The sequence below is a fragment of the Rana temporaria genome, chromosome 11 (genome assembly GCF_905171775.1).
Source record: "Rana temporaria chromosome 11, aRanTem1.1, whole genome shotgun sequence".
Classification (NCBI taxonomy): Eukaryota; Metazoa; Chordata; class Amphibia; order Anura; family Ranidae; genus Rana; species Rana temporaria.
The window spans coordinates 116,741,811-116,762,099 of record NC_053499.1 but is presented as its reverse complement, the minus strand read 5'-3'; the positions used below and the strand labels follow the sequence as shown (position 1 = coordinate 116,762,099).

Below are 20,289 nucleotides of genomic sequence, written 5' to 3'. Positions count from 1 at the left end.
AATCTGGGGACAAAACCAGTGACAGACTTGGTCTAGGGACAGTGTCCACAATCAGGGGACTGTCCCCTGAAACTGGGGATGTCTGGTCACCCTAGCCTAGAAGTGAACAGGCAGCAGCTTCAGCTTCCCACAGTTAAAATGGTTGCAGCCATATTCAGTGAAGGGAGATTTCTGCCGCATATTTGGCAAGTACAGAATCACAGTACATATAAAATAATATGCAAAGTGGTTGGAGGGAAGCTTCAGAATGGCAAAGATGTTGTTTTTTTTTAAAAAAAATATGTGAGTAGATTGCAGTTTCTCTTTAAAGTATTAGTACACTGTGGAGCTGAGAATAAAGCTTGGATTATACAGATCGAGGCTTGGCTAATTATATGCAGATGGAGGCTTTAATATTACTGTCCACTTGCTGTCATGTACCCACTGACCTTCTCCATGGTCCCCGGTCCATGGAAGAGACATGGTTCAACAGTCCAGCAGTAACAGTTCCATAACTTCTTTCTTTTAATCTTGAATTCCTCATTTGCAGTGTTTGAAGAAAAGTGGTCCTCATTCAGGACTTTCTCCTCTGCAACAGGTAGGCCACGAGCCTGGGGCCTTCACACAGAAAACACTACTACTCCATCTTCTTTCCTCTCAGGACTCCTCCGCAGTGGCATGTTACCTCAGCCTATATAGCAGGCCCGCCCCCTGCCAATCCTATTTGGGGATTGGACAGAGCTGCCATACAAGCTGCCTGCCACTCCAATCCCAGGCCCTGCCTCCTTCTCTGTAATTCTCCCCAGAGACAGGGAAGGCGCCTCAGGACTAGAGCACAGGTGGCCACACCCACTGCTACACTGACACTCCCAGTCCCAGATCAAAACAACCAGGCCTGGCATAAGGCACTGACTAGATTTGCTTGCCTGCACTTGATAGTTAAAGCGGGATTCCAAACGGAATATTTTTTTTTTTAACCACTTAACAACCGCCCTATAGACAAAACGTCTACAAGGCGGTTGCTTAACTCTGGGAGGGCGTCAATGTACGTCCTCCCAGAATCGCGCTCCCGCACGCCCTGTTGGGCGCGCACACGGGAATCTCCGTGACCACCGGGTCCACCGGACCCGGCTGATCACGGATCACGGTAAATCGCCGCTGATAGCGGCGGTTTACCACGTGATCGCTCCGTCCAATGACGGAGCGATCACTAGTAAACAAACCGGCGTCATGTGATGACGCCGGTTCCTCCCTCTCCTCTCTGTACCGAACGGTACAGTGTGAGAGAGGAGAGGGGAGAGAGCGGAAGCAGCAGCAGCTGCTGCTGCTGCGGGCTGGATCTGTGACACATGCAGTCACAGATCCAGCCATCCATCCCTCCCTGTGCAATACTCTGCAATGCCCCCATACTCTGCAAAACCCCCATACTCTGCAATGCCCCCATACTCTGCAATGCCCCCATACTCTGCAATACCCCGCAATACTCCGCAATGCCCCGCAATACTCCGCAATGCCCCGCAATACTCCGAAATACTCCGCAATGCCCCGCAATACTCCGCAATACTCCGCAATACTCCGCAATGCCCCGCAATACTCCGCAATACCCCGCAATACTCCGCAATACCCCGCAATACCCCACAATACTCCGCAATACTCCGCAATACTCCGCAATACCCCGCAATACTCCGCAATACCCTGCAATACCCCACAATACCCCACAATACTCCGCAATACCCCACAATACTCCGCAATACCCCGCAATACCCCACAATACTCCGCAATACCCCACAATACTCCGCAATACCCCACAATACTCCGCAATACCCCACAATACCCTGCAACGTCGTCTATGGGGATTTTTAAGTAGCGAAGTTTGGTGCCATTCCACGAGCGTGTTCAATTTTGAAGGGTGACATGTTGGGTATCTATTTACTCGGTGTAACTTCATCTTTCACATTTATGCAAAAGAATGAAGAAAAAATACTAAATTTGCCAAATTTTATAACAGAAACAAAGAAAAATTATTTTTTTTAACAGAATTTCCAGTCTTTTTTCTCTTATAGCGCAAAAAATAAAAAACCCAACGGTGATTAAATACCACCAAAAGAAAGCTCTATTTGTGTGAAAAAAAGGACGAAAATTTCATTTGGGTACAATGTTGTATGACTGAGTAATTGTCATTCAAATTGTGAGAGCACCGAAAGCTGAAAATTGGTCTGGTTATTAAGGGGGTTTACGTGCCCAGTGGTCAAGTGGTTAAAGTCAGCAGCTACTAACACTATAGCTGCTGACTTTTAATAAGGACACTTACCTGTCCTAGGCGCCCGCGATGATGGACCCCTGACATCGATCGCTCGGTCCGGCGCCTCCATCCTGACTAAGGGAAACAGGCAGTGAAAACTTACGGCTTCACTGCCCGTTTCCTACTGCACCTGCGCGAATCGCACTGCACTTTGTGAATGGGCGGCTGCCTCCTGGGATACACACAGTTCCCAGAAGGCAGCGTGCCCCATTCACCAGAAGACACTGCGACGGAGGACGAAGAAGAAGAGGATCGTGGTGGAGGAAGAGGCAGAACAGCTACTTCCGCATAGCAACAGCCCTATCTGGTGAGTATACATTTTTTTTTTTTTTTTTAAGATTTTAGGTTAAAAAAAAAAAAAACTTCTGGAACTCCACTTTAAAAAAAACAAACAATAAAACCCTATTTCTACACATACCAAAAGGTAGTGGGCACTACAATTGTAAGTTACCAAATTGTAATGTAACTGTCTGTCTTCATTTTGTTAAGTGCTGCTCAAACTGTTGGCACTATATAAATTCTGTATAATAATAATAATAATGAGGTAATTCTTTGTTTAACCACTTGACCACTAGGCACGTAAACCCACTTAATAACCAGACCAATTTTCAGCTTTCAGGGCTCTCACAATTTGAATGACAATTACTCAGTCATACAACACTGTACCCAAATGAAATTTTCGTCCTTTTTTTCACACAAATAGAGCTTTCTTTTGGTGGTATTTAATCACCGTTGGGTTTTTTATTTTTTGCGCTATAAAAGAAAAAAGACTGAAAATTCTGTTAAAAAAAAAAAAAATTTCTTTGTTTCTGTTACAAAATTTGGCAAATTTAGTATTTTTTCTTCATTCTTTTGCATAAATGTGAAAGATGAAGTTACGCCGAGTAAATAGATACCCAACATGTCACCCTTCAAAATTGCACACGCTCGTGGAATGGCGCCAAACTTCGCTACTTAAAAATCCCCATAGACGACGTTGCAGGGTATTGCAGAGTATTGTGGGGTATTGCGGAGTATTGTGGGGTATTGCGGAGTATTGTGGGGTATTGCGGAGTATTGAGGGGTATTGCGGGGTATTGCGGAGTATTGCGGGGTATTGCGGGGTATTGTGGGATATTGCGGAGTATTGCGGGGTATTGTGGGGTATTGCGGAGTATTGCGGGGTATTGCGGAGTATTGCGGGGCATTGCGGAGTATTGCGGGGCATTGCGGAGTATTGCGGGCATTGCAGAGTATTTGGGGGTATTGCAGAGTATTTTGGGGTAATGCACAGTGTGGGGGCATTGCAGAGTATTTTGGGGTATTGCAGAGTGTGGGGGCATTGCAGAGTGTGGGGGCATTGCAGAGTGTGGGGGCATTGCAGAGTGTGGGGGCATTGCAGAGTATGGCTGGTACTGCAGAGTATTGCACAGGGAGGGATCGATGGCTGGATCTGTGACTGCATGTGTCACAGATCCAGCCCGCAGCAGCAGCAGCAGCTGCTGCTGCTTCCGCTCTCTCCCCTCTCCTCTCTCACACTGTACCATGTGATGATCATGTGATGACGCCGGTTTGTTTACTAGTGTTTACTAGTAAATTGGACGGAGCGATCACGTGGTAAACCGCCGCTATCAGCGGCGATTTACCGTGATCCGTGATCAGCCGGGTCCGGAGGACCGGGCGGTCACGGAGACTCCCGTGTGCGCGCCCCACAGGGCGCGCGGGAGCGCGATTCTGGGAGGACGTACATTGACGCCCTCCCAGAGTTAAGCAACCGCCTTGTAGACGTATTTCGTCTATAGGGCGGTTGCTAACTGGTTAAAGTGGAACTTCAGTCATTTTTTCAACTTTCCATCTATTTAATGTTCTGCCCTTGTTGTTTTAACTTTGGATAGTAAAATAAAAAACGTATGACATCATGCACAGCTCTCTCTCACTCTTGTGAGAGTTTGCCAGGAAGGGAGGGGGGAAGAGTCATAAGAGAGCAAATGAGAACTGCAGAGCTGGAGGTGTGCCTATGTCTAAGTCTAAGGCCCCATGTACACTGCTGCTGTTAAATGGACGTTCAGAGGCAGTTGGACGCTTTTTTCAACTGCCCCTGAACACATTCAATGTTATCTCATGTGACCATGTACACAGGTTAGTTTACAGTCATTTTTAGACAGTTGCTTTTAACAGCATTTCTTTAACCACTTGCCTACTGTGCACATACACCCCCTTCCTGCCCAGACGAGATTTTAGCTTCCGGCACTGCGTCGCTTTAACTGACAATTGCGCGGTCGTGCGACGTGGCTCCCAAACAAAATTGACGTCCTTTTTTTCCCTACAAATAGAGCTTTCTTTTGGTGGTATTTGATCGCCTGTGCGTTTTTTATTTTTTAGGCTATAAACAAAAAAAGAGCGTAAATTTTGAAAAAAAACACAATATTTTTTACTTTTTGATATAATAAATATCCCATTTTTTAAAAATATACATATTTTTTTTCTCAGTTTAGGCCGATACGTATTATTCTACATATTTTTGGTAAAAAAAAAAAAATATTGCAATAACCTGGTTTGGGCAAAAGTTATATTGCCTACAAAATAGGGGACATAATGATTTTTTTTTTTTTAACTAGTAATGGCGGCGATCTGCGATTTTTTTTCGGGACTGTGACATTATAGCGGACACATCGGACACTTTTGACACATTTTTGGGACCATTCACATTTTGTACAGTGAACAGTGCTATAAATATGCATTGATTACTGTATAAATGTGACTGGCAGGGAAGGGGTTAACCACTAGGGGGCGGGGAAGGGGTTAAATGTGTATCCTGGGTGTGTTCTAACTGTAGGGGGAGGAGGGTGACTGGGGAAGGTGACAAGGGACACAGATCGGTCTCCTCTCTCCCTGACAGGACGTGGAGCTCCGTGTTTACACACAGAGCTCCACGTCCCTGCTCAGTTGCTGGGCAGTTGCTGGGCGATCGCGGGTGCCCGGCGGCCGCCCGGCGGCCGCCGGGCACGCGCATTGTGTTCCCAGTGACGCGACGGGTGCGCACGCGCGCCCTAGAGGCTTTAAATGTCAGGACGTCATATGACGTCCTGTCAGAACAATAGAGCATTCCGCCCGTCGTCATTTGACGGCGGGCGGGCGGGTGTCAAGTGGTTAAAAGGACAAAAAATGAGTTCAGACGCCGGAGATTTCCACGTTTCAGATGCTAAACCCGGCTAAACGCGGTAGCCACATTTTCGTTTATAGGAGTTTTTTGTTTTTTAGAAACGCTTCTAAATGCAAACGGCGCTAAACGTGGCATGTAAACATGGCAAAACAGACGTTTTAAACGTGGGTTAGTATCTGTCAAGTTTAATCATTTAGGAGCAGTTGTAAAACCGCCCCGTGTACATGGAGCCTAGAGGTGAACAGGCAGCAGCTTCAGCTTCCCACAGTTAAAGGGGTGTTCCAGGCATTTTTTGTGTTTATTAAAAGTCAGCAGCTACAAAAAGTGTAGCTGCTGGCTTTTAATAAACACACACTCACCTGCTCCACGTTCCAGCGACGCGCCGACCGGGGCTGCGCACCTCTCCCCCCCTCCCCGGCCGGCGTCTTCATCCTAAGTGTGGGCACCCGGCCGTGACAGCTCTCGGCTTCACGGCCGGGCACCCACTGCGCATGCACGAGCGGCGCTGCGCTCTCTCATTGGACAGGCGATCGCATGGGACCTGTCATGTGTCCCAGGCGATCGCCTACTGCAGCCCCTCCCTGTAGGCGATTAAGCTATTCGCCTACGAGGCCCCTCGGCAGAAGGAGGAAGTGGGACAGGAAGTCCCACTCCTCCTGAAGCCCCCACTAACCCCCCCAAAAAATGACATGCCAAATGTGGCATGTAAGGGGGCGAGGAGTGGGTTAAGCGGAAGTTCCAATTTTGGGTGGAACTCCACTTTAAAATGATTGCAGCCAGACTCAGTGGAGGGAGATTTCTGCCGCATATTTGGCAAGTACAAAATCACAGTATATATAAAATAATATGCAAAGTGGTTGGAGGGAAGCTTCAGAATGGCAAAGATGTTGTTGTTTTTTTACAAAATTTGTGAGTAGATTGCAGTTCCTCTTTAAAGTATTGTGCACAGTGGAGCTGAGAATAAAGCTTGCATTATACAGATCGAGGCTTGGCTAATTATATCCAGATGGAGGCTTGAATATTACTGTCCAGATCGAGGCTTGGTTATTCACCATCCAGATCGAGGCTTGGTTATTCACCATCCAGATCGAGGCTTGGTTATTCACCATCCAGATCGAGGCTTGGTTACTACAGAGGAACAGACAGCGGAGTAGGTTGAGAGTGAAGCTGGAAAGGTGATCCTTTACAGTGACGTGCGGAGGAGATTGAATCCAGGAGAGGTAAGTGACCATACTAAACTGTTTCAAGCTTTCATTGGGATGTGTTTCGTTAAATATAATTGTGTCCTTTCTTTACATGCAAACCCTTATATTTTTTTTTTTTCAAGTACTGGTAGACTGATACTCCTTCTGCCGGTGGGAACTGGTCATAGCACAAGGCTGCCTGAGACTGGAAGCAGCTTCTGTATCATTTGGTTGGTGCTTCATATCATTGAGCCGGAAGTGTTCTGTGTTTGGGGGGGAGGGGGTTGTATTCTCACAAATACAGGGCAGCATTTCAGCCAGTGAGATGGTAAGATCCCAATCTACATGTATGTGTAGCCGGCACACAGGTTGCAGCAACATACAATTTGAATGGCAACAAGTAATGAAGTGCGCCACGTTAAAACTTTGGTGGCACACGTGATTTATGGTGGTTGGCATAGGGTGACCACATTTTCAAACTGCCATTCAGGGACACACCTCCTGGCACCTTCCCCAAAAAAAGATGAGGGGGGGGGGTAATGCAGTCCCGGGGTTGATGGGGAATTTGGCGGCGGTTATTTGTCAGGTGAATGTGCCGCTTGCCACCCATAGCCTGCCACCAGATGCAGTGCTGCTGTCACTCCCTCTGCATGAGCCACATGCATAGAAGGAAACGAGTGGCGTCACTGGAGAGTGAAGATCACACCAGACCCTGCTGCTTCCCGCTTTGTGTCGGAGAAGGAGGAGGTGCCGAGGTGGGTGGGGACAGCAGTGCTGCACTAGGCGCAGGCCTCGCTCCCAGTCTCACTGTCTGAGAGTAAATTGTCACTGGTTGCAAGATGCCAGGCAGCGCCGGCCCTAGCAACCAGATCTGGAAATGTAGTTATTAGTTAGTAGGGGGTGGCTGTGTCCTCTATTTCATTCCGGGACACTGTATTGTCCCAGAATGAAGGTGCCCGGGACACGGGACAGACATGTCAATTGCGGGACAGTCCCGGGGAAACGTGGGCACCCTAGGTTGGCAGCACCTAATTTAGTGCATGTTAACGTCCTAAATGGCTATACATGGAACAAACGTAATCAGGAATCGGATGAGATCTGATTGGTCGGTGGTCCTGTCGGCATCCTATCACCTGACATCTTTCAGCTGAAAGCTCAAAGGAGCCGGGTGGAAAATTGTTGGCTGAACTTCTGCTTCATCTATTCAGATACAAATGCTCCTCGGACAGCCAGAATCTAATCGCCAGCACTGCAGATTGCTCCATCTGTACTGCATCACATGGATGACGGGATCTGCTAGATTTCTTTGCTCGGCCCAGGGGCTGAATGCAGGAAAATCTATGTGTGTATGGCCAGCTTTATTGTCTGTTGTACTTGGAGCAGATGGTGAGGTTTTCTACACTGATAAGACAGACGGCTTACTAAGCTATAATGACTATATTTGTCTTTCATTGCTAAAAATAATGCTAGGAGGTGGGTTTATGTATTGTGTATACACCACATGTTGTCTACTAGGCTCGGTTCACACTTCTGTGATCTGCGTTGTACATGTAGGCAGCCCATTCGTTTCAGCGAGCGCCTTACCTACAGGAAAAGTAGTTCCTGCCTATTCTTTTCTGCTTATTTATTTATTTTAACCGCTTCCGGATCAGCCGCCGCAGTAACTGAGGCAGGTTGGCTCCCCTGGGCAAAACAACGTTACCTTACGTCGCTTTGCCTTTTGGCCACTAGGGGGCACGCACCCGCGGCTCGCGGCTAGTGCCCGGCAGGAGTGATGAACGGCGGGCTCGCTCGTGACAAGAACCGGGATCTGCGTGGGTAAACGCACAGATCCTAGTTCTCTCAGGGGAGAGGAGACTGATCGTGTGTTCATACTGATTATGAACACCGATCTGTCCTAGTCAGTCCCATCCCCCCCACAGTTAGAACACACCTAGGGGACACAGTTATCCGCTTGATCGCCCCCTAGTGTTAACCCCTTCACTGCCAGCGACATTTATACAGTTAGCAGTGCATTTTTATCAGGGCTGTGGAGTCGGTAGATAAATGTTCCGACTCCGACTCCTCAGTTTTATGTACTTCCGACTCCGACTCCTCTGTATTAATATGCGAATGTATTTTATACATTCCTTGAGGGAAAGAAACGCAACCTACCACAGGACTACTGGCTGGGAAGCCAACAGTCTACTGTATTGCACAGTTTAAGCAAAAGACAAACACAATGAAAACAAATCTGCTGCTGAAGATAGGGCAGTGGGAGGATCCAGGAAGGGGCATTTATTCTAAAACATGATTTTCCTAGGAGAATCCCATAGTCATGTTTAAAGTTTAAGCTAACAATCAGAGTTTACAAGTTTTTATAGCCTTAGCTAAATGACAGCAGTTTTTCCAATGGTTCACAGCTTCAGTCTTGAACTATTGGCCCTCCATTCCCTTCACTTATACAAGTGTCTCACTCTCTAGTCCTGCAAAAAACATATTTATTTAATCCCTTATCAGTGAGAGGCTAGGTTACACATGGACCCTGCGTTCCCTGTAACAGCAGAACACAACACTATGGAAAGTATAAGTATTGCAGCTCCTAATTGTGCGTTGCGTGCCATATAGTGAAGCACATGAAAAGCATGCTTCTTCACGGTCACTTAACGTGTTCGTTTTGCGGTTACGTGAGGCACTGCATGCATTGGTCTTTATTCTTACAGTAGAGAAGTCATTAATTATAACTTTTTGTGAAGTGGGACATTTAAACTTGCTTTTTTTTTTTTATTCCAATCTAAATTTAGTAGGAGTCGGTGCATTGTTTGCCGACTCCGACTCCAGGTACCCAAAATTTCCCCCGACTCCGACTCCACAGCCCTGATTTTTATAGCACTCATCGCTGTATAATTGTCACTGGTCCCAAAAATATGTCAAAAGTGTCCGATGTGTCCGCCGCAATATCACAGTCCCGATAAAAATCGCTGATCACTGCCATTATTAGAAAAATATAAATAAAAATAACATAAATCTATCCCCTATTTTGTAGATGCTATGGGCCAGATCCACAGCCAGCGGGCTTAACTTAAATCTTCCTATTTAAGTTACACCGCCGCAAAATCTCTACCTAAGTGCCCGATCCACAAAGCACTTACCTAGAAATTTTCGGCTGTGTAACTTAAATGTGTCCGGCGCAAGGCGTGCCCAATCTAATGGGGCGAGTCCCATTTAAATTAGGCGTACTCCCGTGCCGGACGTACTGCGCATGCTTTCGACGCGATTTTCCCGACGTGCTTTGCGCGAAGTTACGTTACGCCGAGTTTTGTGAATCGCGCTGGGTAAAAAAACTTGCGTCAGGGAAAAAAAAGAGATGCGGCGGGAAAAAAAAAAAATTGACAGCGTCGCGGGAAAGAAGGGTCTACTTTTACATGGTGTACTAACTTTACACTTTGTAAAAGTAGCCCTAATTTTGCGTTTGCAAACTAACAACTTACGGAGACTTCGCGAAGGGAAACCGCTTCGTGGATCTCCGTAAGTGCTAATTTGCATACCCGAAGCAGCATTTCGACGAGAAATGCCCCCAGCGGCGGCCGCGGTACTGCATCCTAAGATCCGACAGTGTAAAACTATTACACCTGCCGGATCTTAGGAATATCTATGCGTAACTGATTCTATGAATCAGCCGCATAGATACAAACAGGGATACGACGGCGTATCCCTTTTGGGGATCTGGCTCTATATCTTTTGCACAAACCAATCAATATAGTCTTATTGCGATTTTTTTTTTTTTTCTACAAAAATATGTAGAAGAATACATATTGGCCTAAACTGAGGGGAAAAAATCATTTTTTTTTTATTTATTTTTTTTAAATGGTTAAAAATTGGGATATTTATTATAGCAAAAAGTAAAAGGTATTGTGTTTTTCTATTTCAGAATTGTCGCAATTTGTTTTTTGTTTTATAGCGCAAAAAATAAAAACCACAGAGTTGATCAGATACCACCAAAAGAAAGCTCTATTTGTGGGGAAAAAAAGACGTCAATTTTGTTTGGGTACAGCATCACACGACCGGCCAGTTGTAAGTTAAAGAGGCTTATATGCCAAATTTTCTTCTTCTCCCGTTTTGTTTCTCCTGGTCCCAGTCTTGGAAAGAGTGGTTCAGGCAATTGTAACCAAAGACTTAATATCTGTCACATATTAGTCTCTATTACCAGGTACTTCTGATAAGTTTCACTGTCCATCAAGAGAAAAATGGGAGCGCGATATTGGTCCCATGTCTGACCATATCTGGTATAGGATTTTTCGGGCTCTTCCTCTTGTATCTCTTTCACCCTCATTTAGACTAATACCATTTAATATATTGCACAGGGCGTCTAGGACCCCCACATTTTTGTTCAAAATTAGCTTAATAATTGACTTGGCTTGCTCTAGATGTGGCAGACCGGTATCATTGATACATCTATTATGGTGATGCCCGAAACTCCAGAGGTACTGGTACTGGTACACTTAATGGGATTTTAAATCTGAATCTGTCTGTGGATCGCTTTAATGTGTCTACTGGGCTATCTTGATATCTATCTTAATTGAAGCAGAGTTCCACCCTAAAGTGGAACTTCCGCTCATCTGATTCCTCCTCCTTCCGGTGCCACAATTGGCACCTTTCGGGGGGAGGGGGGACAGGATACCAGCCTTTGGCAGGTATCTTTTTCCCACGTTCAGGAGCCTCAGCCGTGGGTGGTGACGTCATGGCTGGGGCTCTCTCCCCGGCCGCCGGGCCAGTAAAAGAGAGAAGCGGGTCTTGCACATGTGCAGTAGGGTTCCCGGCGTGAAGCCGAAAGGCTACACTGCCGGGTTCCCCTACCCGCAATGTAATACCCTACCCAACAGCTAATGGAAACATCAGCTGCAGGTGCCAACATCGCTGGACTCCAGGACAGGTAAGTGTCCTATTATTAAAAGCCAGCAGCTGCAGTATGTGTAGCTGCTGGTTTAGATTTTTTTGGGGGGCAGAGCACCGCTTTAAACCACCATTGTGGTTTACTGTTGTAAGAGCGATTTTTGTGGCACAAAGACAAATTGCCATTAGGTGGACCGCCCCTCACCTGCCGACTATATCTGATAGGAAATGGATCTATTCAGATCAAATATCCAATGAGAGGCTTTTTTTTTTTTGGGGGGGGGAATTTATCTAAGATTTGATACTATATGGAAACCGTGGCTTGACCACATGGATACAAGCCTGAGATAAGAGGTGGGAAGGGAATACTGTTTTCTATGTTAAGAATATGTACTCCTTGATTTCAGTGGCCCAGATTTAAGAAGCAATTGTGCCCGTGTAACCATAAGTTACACGGCGCAATTGCTTACTTGCTCCTGTGTAACGAGTGCTCCTGATTCAGGAACCTCGTTACACCGACTGCAGCCTAAAATCTGCGCGGCATAAGGCTCTTATGCCTCGCAGATTTTAGGCTGTATTATTGCGTGTGTCGCTAGGGGGCGCTGCCATTGTGATCAGCGTGTAGTATGCAAATTGCTCCGTGAATCGAGGGCAGTGCAAAATATTTGCGGGGGCGCAGGGCAAAATCGTTGCCCTGCTCCCCCGCAAATATCGCGCAAATGTACCTGAATCTGGGCCAATGTTATTAAATTATTAGTATTTTTTTTTTTCCCTTTTCTCTTTGTTTCTTGTGTATATGTTGTTGTGATTTAAAAAAAATGGAAAATTAAAATCTGATAAAAAAATAAATAAATGTGTCGCAGGTACAATGGGCAGTCACTATCAAGCTTATAGGGTACAACCAAAACTCCAAAAGAGCAAAACAAGCAATAAAATGCGATAAGAAAAACAAAACATTTGTGCCTATATGTAGAAAACCCTTCAATCGGGTTGTGCTGAAGGGGGATAACCCCTAATTACCAGGAAGATCTATAACATCGTAGAGGGAAGTCTAAAACAGGGTAGATAACAAAAATATGCCTGAACACACCATATTTTAATTTAATTTATTTTAAAAGAAATGGAAAGAGAGCAGAGGAAGGGGGGGAGGACTATTGGAAGAAAGCAGGGGTCACCGCAGAATCCCTGAGAGAGTACAACATTGGGGGGTAAAGTGTCAGCCAGCACTACAAAAGAAAAAGATTTGGGGGTACTTATTTCAGATGATTGCAAAATGAGAAAACGGTGTGACCAGCCAGTGGGGAAAGTGAATGGAATACTAGGATGCATCATTACAGGAATCACCAGCAGGAAGAAGGAGGTCCTGATTGCCCTATATGGATCTTTAGTGAGACCTCATTTAGAATACTGTGTCCAGTTCTGGAGACCTTACTTACATAAAGATATTGATAAGATAGAGCGAGTTCAGAGATGGGTAAAGGTCTGGGGGATAAAGGATATTGAGAGCGACTTTAGGAACCTAAAGCGGTAATAAAGCCCACTTTGTGATTTTTACCTACATGTAAGTCTATAATAAAGCTTACCTGTTGGTAAAATGAATATCTCCTAAATGTGCACCATTTAGGAGATATTCACCCTGGATGCAGAGGGTGATAACACCAGCGCATGCGCTCTGAAGGTCCAGCTTACCTTGCCAGAACTTCAGAGCTTTGTGCCAAAACCGAGGACGCAAGAGTGACATCATCGCAGCTCCGGCCAATCACACAGCCGGAGTGCGCGAACCCGGAAGAAAGACCGGGGGAACATGTTAGCAGTGACGGCATGCCGCTGGAGGGCTTGGTTTTTAAGGTATTTCATAATATGTTCATATGCAATGAATACTAGCACATTATGCAATTGCCTTATTGTGTTTTTTTTTTTTTTTTCTTACCAGCCGTGGTTTACAGCTGCTTTAAACCACTTAACGACCGTGCCATAGCCGAATGACGGGTACAGCAAGGCTCGATAACTCTGGGAGGGTGAACATTGACGTCCTCCCAGAATCGTGCTCCTGTGCACCCCCTGGGGAAACCGTGCATGGCGGTAAATGACCACTGACAGCGGCCGTTTACCATGTGATTGCGCCGTCAAATGAAGGAGCGATCACTTGCAAACAAACTGAAGTCATGTCCGGTTCCTCTCTCCCCTCTGTACTGATCAGTTCAGTGTGAGCGGAGAGGGGCGAGATCGGGGGCAGCAGCACTGTGGGCTGGATGTGTAGTGCCCACAGCGCTGCTCTGTGCCCATTGCAGCCTTATCCTTCCATGCTCAGCCATCCATACTCAGCCATCCATACTCGGCAATACTCCACCTTTATGGCTCAACCATGCCAAGCCATCCTCATCCATCGCCATTCATGCTCATCCCTGCCACATCAGTTCTCATCCATGCCATTACAGTGCCTCACAAAAGTGTAATAAGTAGTCAAAAAATTTATGCCCTTAGAACACATGATGGTGATCCCTGCATGTTGGCCCTTTGTATGTGGCCAGGCTGTGGAAGAGTCTCCCACATGTGGTATCACCATACTCAGGAGGAGTAGGAAAATCCATTTTGGGGTTTAATTTTTGGTATGTACGTGCTATGTGTTAGAAATATTGTATAAATACACAACTTTGTGTAAAAAAAAAAAAAAAAATTCTTTCCACATTTTCCAAAAACTTGTAGAAAAATAATGACATGTTCAAAAGACTCATAATGCCTCATAGATTATACATTGGGGTGTTTCCATTGTCCTGGTGCTCCAGGGCCTTCAAAAGTGCAAGAGGTAGTCAGGAAATTTTATATATGTAATTTATGCTACTAGAACGCCTGAAGGTGCTTGTTGAGCCTCTGTATGTGGCCACGCTGTGTAAAATTCTCACCCATGTGGTATCGCCATACTCGGGAAGAATATCAGAATGTGTTTTGGGGTGTAATATGTGGTATGCATATGCCGTGTGTGAGAAATAACCTTCATTAATATGACAATTTTGTGGGAAAAAATATGTTTTATTTTTTTGATTTTGCAAAAGAATTGTGGGGAAAAAATTACGACTTCAAAAAACTCACCATGCCTCTTACTAAATACCTTGGAATGTCTACTCTCCAAAAAGGGGTCATTTGGGGGGTGTTTGTACTTTCCTTGCTTGTTAGGGTCTCAAGTCATGAGATAGAAAAAGAAGGGGGGACTCCGATTGGCGTTTTGGGACTTTAATGTATCTCCATCCCGTATTCAAAGAATAAAGCAAAGGAAGTTGGGACTTTAAATGAAACAGTGGGCTATAATGGGGATACAAAAATGAGATAGACCATTCAATGTTGCATACACAAGTCATGAGACAGGCCGTCAGTACTTCAGGTGTGATCAATTTTCAGGGATTGGCACCATAGCTTGTGGACTCTATAACTTTCACAAAGACCAAATATACACAGATTTGGAGACATAAATAAAACCTTTTATATGCATCAAGGGAGTTAATAAGGTTCAGGAGGGCAGTGTTTTCAATATGAAAACAAAATCAAGACATGGGGACATGACCTCAAACTAACTGGAGGAAAATGCAAAGCCAATCTTCGAAAGTATTATTTCACTGAAAGGGTAGTTGATGCTTCGAATAAACTACCAGCAGAGGTAGTAACACAGTCGTCGTTAAATGGCTTCAAAGATGCCTGGGACAAACAAAGATCTATAGTCAGACATAAAAGTTAACCAAAAAAAAATACAAAACGTACACTGCTCAAAAAAATTAAAAGAACACTTTGAAAACATATCAGCTCTCAACGGGCAAAAATATCATGCTGGATATCTATACTGATATGGACTGGGTAATGTGTTAGGAATGGAAGGATGGCACATCATTTGATGGAAATGAAAATTATCCACCCACAGAGGGCTGAATTCAAAGACACCCCAAAAATCAAAGTGAAAAAATTATGCGGCAAGCTAGTCCATTTTTCTGAAATTTCATTGCAACAACTCAAAATGGTCCTCGGTAGTTTGTATGGCCCCCAAGTGCTTGTATGCATGCCTGACAACATCAGGGTATGCTCCTAATGAGACGACGGATGGTGTCCTGGGGTATTTCCTCCCATATCTGGACCAGAGCATCACTGAGCTCCTGAACAGACTGAGGTGCAACTTGGCGGCATCCTCCAGGAACTCTCGCCACATGAGGCCGGGCATTGTCGGGCACCAGGAGGAACCCAGGGCCCACTGCACCAACGTAGGGTCTGACAATGGGTCCAAGGATTTCATCCCGAAACCTAATGGCAGTCAGGGTGCCATTGTGTAGCCCAGGGATCCTCAAACTACGGCCCTCCAGCTGTTGTGGAACTGCACATTCCATGAGTCATTGTAACACACTGACATTCACAGACATGACTAGGCATGATGGGAATTGGAGTTCCTGAACAACTGGAGGGTCGTAGTTTGAAGACCCATGGTGTAGCCTGTAGAAGTCTGTGCGTCCCTCCCATGGATATGCCTCCCCAGACCATCACTGACCCACCACCAAACCGGTCATGCTGAACGATGTTACAGGCAGCATAAACTTCTCGGCTGAGACTGTGCTGGGAGACACGGCAAACCTTCTGGCAATGACACGTATTGATGTGCCATCCTGGAGGAGTTGGACTGCCTCTGCAACCTTTATAGGGTCCAAGTATCGCCTCGTGCTACCAGTAGTGAAACTGACTCTAGCCAAATGCCAAACTAGTGAAAAACAGTCAGAAAAGATGAGTAGGGAAAAAAAATGTCAGATACCTCCACCTGAAAAACCATTCCTGTTTTGGAGGTCGTCTTATTGTTGCCCATCTAATGCACCTGTTGTTAATCAGTTTCAGCTGCTTTGCTGTTAATTGAAATTAAATTAAATTAACAACCCCCTCTGCTACTAAACTGACCAGATCAATATCCCAGGAGTTATGATTCAAAAGTGTTCCTTTTGACACATTTTTGGGACCATTGTCATTTTTACAGCGATCAGTGCTATAAAAATGCACTGATTCCTGTGAAAATGACACTGGCAGTGAAGGGGTTAACCACTAGGTGGCGCTGAAGGGGTTAAGTGTGTCCTAGGGAGTGCTTCTAACTGTAGGGGGGATGGGCTGTGTGTGACACAACAGTGATTACCGCTTCCGATTACAGGAAGCTATGATCAGTGTCTTTGACACTAGGAAGATTGGGGAAATGCTTGTTTACATTAGCATTTCCCCGTTCTTCCTCACCGTGAGACGATCGTGGGTATCCCTGCGGACATAGAGTCTGCTGGACCCGCGGTCGGGCTCGCGGCGGACACGCATGCGTCCACAATGCCGTTTCTTAAAGGGGACATATATATACGTCCTTCTGCCTTCCTGTGCCATTCTGCTGACGTATATCGTCATGCGATGGTCAGAAAGCAGTTGAAGGGGTTGTAAAGTCTCATAGTTTTTCACCTCAATGCATTCTATGCATTAAAATGATTGTAAAGTTTTGTTTTGTTTCCTATAAAAATAACAAACATGTTATACTTGCCTTCTCTGTGCAGCCCAGATCCTCCTCCTCGGGTCCCTCTTCTGTGATCCTGGCCCCTCCCTCTTGTTCAGTGCCCCCACAGAAAGCGGCTTGCTATGGGGGCACCCGAGCTGAGTCATAGCTCCGTGTGTCAATTCAGACATGGAGCCCTGACCCCACCACCTCTCTCCTCTGATTGGCTAGCTGACTTTAGTGCGATGTGTTTTTTTTTTTTTTCCACAGCAGTGTGAACCGAGCCTGATACATCAATACAATATGTTACTTGTATGCTACGTGTTTATAAAGTAGCAAATTCTAAAATCCTACCATGAAATGCTTATGCAGATTCCTGCAGGGACCATATTGAGATACCCAATCACATTTTGAACAGTTACATATTTGCTTAACCTAAATTTTGACAAAACATTTAATTGTCTTTACAGAAACTCCAGCAATGTCAAATGAACTGGACGTGTTTGTGGGAAATACCACCCTGATAGATGAAGAGGTTTACCATCTCTGGCTGGATGGATACTCAGGTATTTGTCATATTGAAGAAGCCTTGTTGTTGATTCTTATATACACTGATAAGCCATAACTTTATGACCACTGACAGGTTAAAGTGGAGTTCTACCCAAAAGGGAAGCTTCCACCTTAAGGCCTCCTCCCTGGCTTCTGTTTGTGAAACTGAACTTTTGGGGAGGGGGGTGAGCAGGTACCCGATTTTGATAGGTACCTGCTTCCACTTCCTTTCCAATCACTTTAGGCTTCGGGACCATTTATGGATTGCAGCGCTGCTCGCGCATGCTCTGTGTGCACCCAGCTTTAAAGCCACAAGCTGTCACAGCCGGGTGCCCATAGTGAAGATGCTGGCGCCATCAAAGGAGAACACGGCTGCGGTGAGTACATTGCTGGATCATGGTAAGTGGCTGTTTATTAAAAGTCAACAGCTCTACTTTTTGTAGCTACTGACTTTCAATAAACAAACAAATGACTAACTCCGCTTTAAAATGGTTGTAAGGCATCTATGCATTAAAATAAAAAGCCTTCTGTGTGCAGCAGCCCCCCTAATACTTATGTAAAACTAAAAAAGCCTGATGTCGTTCAACCATCTCCAGAATTAATAAATGGATCCAAACAGCCCACTGTACATGACGGAATTTATTAATATCAAAAAGGTAAGTACAGTGAAACCTTGGATTACGAGCATAATCCGTTCCAGGAGAATGCTTGTAATCCAAAGCACTTGCTTATCAAAGTTAGTTTCCCCATAGAAGTCAGTGGAAACAAAGATAATTTGTTCCACATTGACTTCTATGGCATGCAATATCGCATGTGTGCAGAGTTGGTGGGGGGGGGGATGGGGGGTTGCCGGAGAGACTCAGAAATACTCGGTGATCGTTCGGCTGCCCCCGGAAAGGCTCGGGAAACACTCAGGAACATGTGTCCACAATCAAAAACACTTACAATGGGCGATGAGCATCAGAACTGATCACAGAGCAATGCAAGAAGGTGGCCTGATCTGGCACCAGGATGCAGTATGGGAAGAAGACAAACTGGCAGTGTGAAGCTTTGGGCAATGTTCAGCTGGGAAACCTTGGGTCCTGTCATTCGTGTGGATGATACTTGACATGTACCACCTACCAATTACACTCCTTTGTGGAAACGGTATTCCCTGATGCTAGTGGCCTCTTGCAACCATGCCACACTGCAAAAATAGTTTAAGAGTGATTTGAGGAACACACCAAAGAGTTTGAGGTGTTAACTTTGACTCCAAATTCTCCAGATCGCAATCCAATTGAGTATCTGTAGGATGTGCTTGAAAAACAAGTCTGATCCATGGAGGCCCAAGCTCACAACTTACAGGATCTGCTACTGATGGCTTAGTGACAGGTACCACAGTATACCTTGAGGGGTCTAGTGGAGTCCATACCTCTCTAAGTCAGGGCTGTGTTGGCAGCAAAAGGGGGACCTACTGAATATTATGTGGGTTGTCATAAAGTTATGGTTTATCGGAGCATACCCATTGTGCGATTTGCATTTTTACTATTAGTGGGGAATATTGTGACATACAGTTGCATATATGCATGTATTTCTTTATCGTACACCATGGGACACAGAGCCAGTCATTACATAATGGGTTGAATGGTCACCAGAGGTGATTGGACACTAGCACAACCAATAGAAGACCAGTTCCCCTCCATATAACCCCTCCCCATAAGTGATGTGCCTCAGGTTTTTTTCGCCAGTTTCTAAGGTATAACTGGAATTTCGAGAGATCCCATCTTCTCAGTTCCGAAGTTCAAGGCTCTCCAAAGATCCACTACAAAGAGGATCCTTCTTCAAAAGATTGTATCACTTGCTGTCTCAAGGGGTGATCACAGAAATACCCCTAAAAGAGCAAGGTTCAGGTTTTTATTCAAACCTCTTTGTGATTCCAAAACCAAATGGAGACTTCAGACCCACCCTGGATCTAAGATCTCTAAATCGGTTTCTGAACATTCGCAATTTCCAAATGGAAACTATTCGATCCGTGGTCACCACCTTACAAGGCAGAGAATTTATGGCGTATATAGACATAAGTAGGATTCTCGCCTTTTGCCAGTTAGAAGTGGATATGAAATTGGCCCTTAGTACCATCAAGGGTCAAATATCGGCTCTATCAGTATTTTTTCAAAGACCGCTCGCATCTCATTGCCTAGTTCGGGCTTTCATTCGGGAGGTACTGCGGATCAATCCGCCAGTCAAGTCTCCCTTGTGCCCATGGGATTTGAATTTGGTATTGTCAGTGTTGCAAAGGCAACCTTTTGAACCTATTCACCATATTCCTTTGATCCTTTTGAGCAGGAAATTGGCCTTTTTGATTGCTATCTCTTCTGTTAGGAGAGAATCAAAATTAGCAGCTCTTTCTTGTAAAGAACCTTATTTAATTTGTCACAAGGACAAGATTGTTCTACGACCCCCATCCTACCTTTTTACCAAAGGTGATGCCGGCATTTCATTTGAATCAAGGTATTGTTCTGCCTTCCCTTTTTCCTGATCCGCGGACAGCGGAGGAAAAGTTATTGCACTCTCTAGATGTAGTGAGAGCAGTAAAGGTGAGGGCAGTAAAGGTGTATCTGCAGGCAACAGCTCAGATACGTAAAACAGAAGTTTTGTTTATTTTGACAGGTGGTCCCAAGAAGGGACACGCGGCATAAAAATCCACCATAGCAAGGTGGATTCGACAAGTAATTACTCAAGCTTATACAGGTGGTTCTCAAAAAATTTGCATATTGTGATAAAGTTCATTATT

At 45.2% G+C, this 20,289-nt stretch overlaps 1 protein-coding gene across 2 annotated transcripts in view; it reads left to right on the top strand.

Annotated features, from left to right (window-relative positions):
* The first annotated feature begins 6,506 nt into the window (after positions 1-6,506).
* LOC120917537 (FGF1 intracellular binding protein) overlaps positions 6,507-20,289 on the top strand; it is a 52,386-nt gene continuing 38,603 nt past the window's right edge. The window contains exons 1-2 of one of the 2 annotated variants that reach the window (XM_040328903.1): positions 6,507-6,643; positions 17,438-17,533. In XM_040328903.1, coding sequence (XP_040184837.1) covers positions 17,449-17,533 — 85 coding nt within the window. In that variant the 5' untranslated portion in view covers positions 6,507-6,643; positions 17,438-17,448. Of the gene's footprint in view, positions 6,644-10,621; positions 10,661-17,437; positions 17,534-20,289 lie in introns of those variants that run through there. The other variant, XM_040328904.1, reaches the window with a different exon arrangement.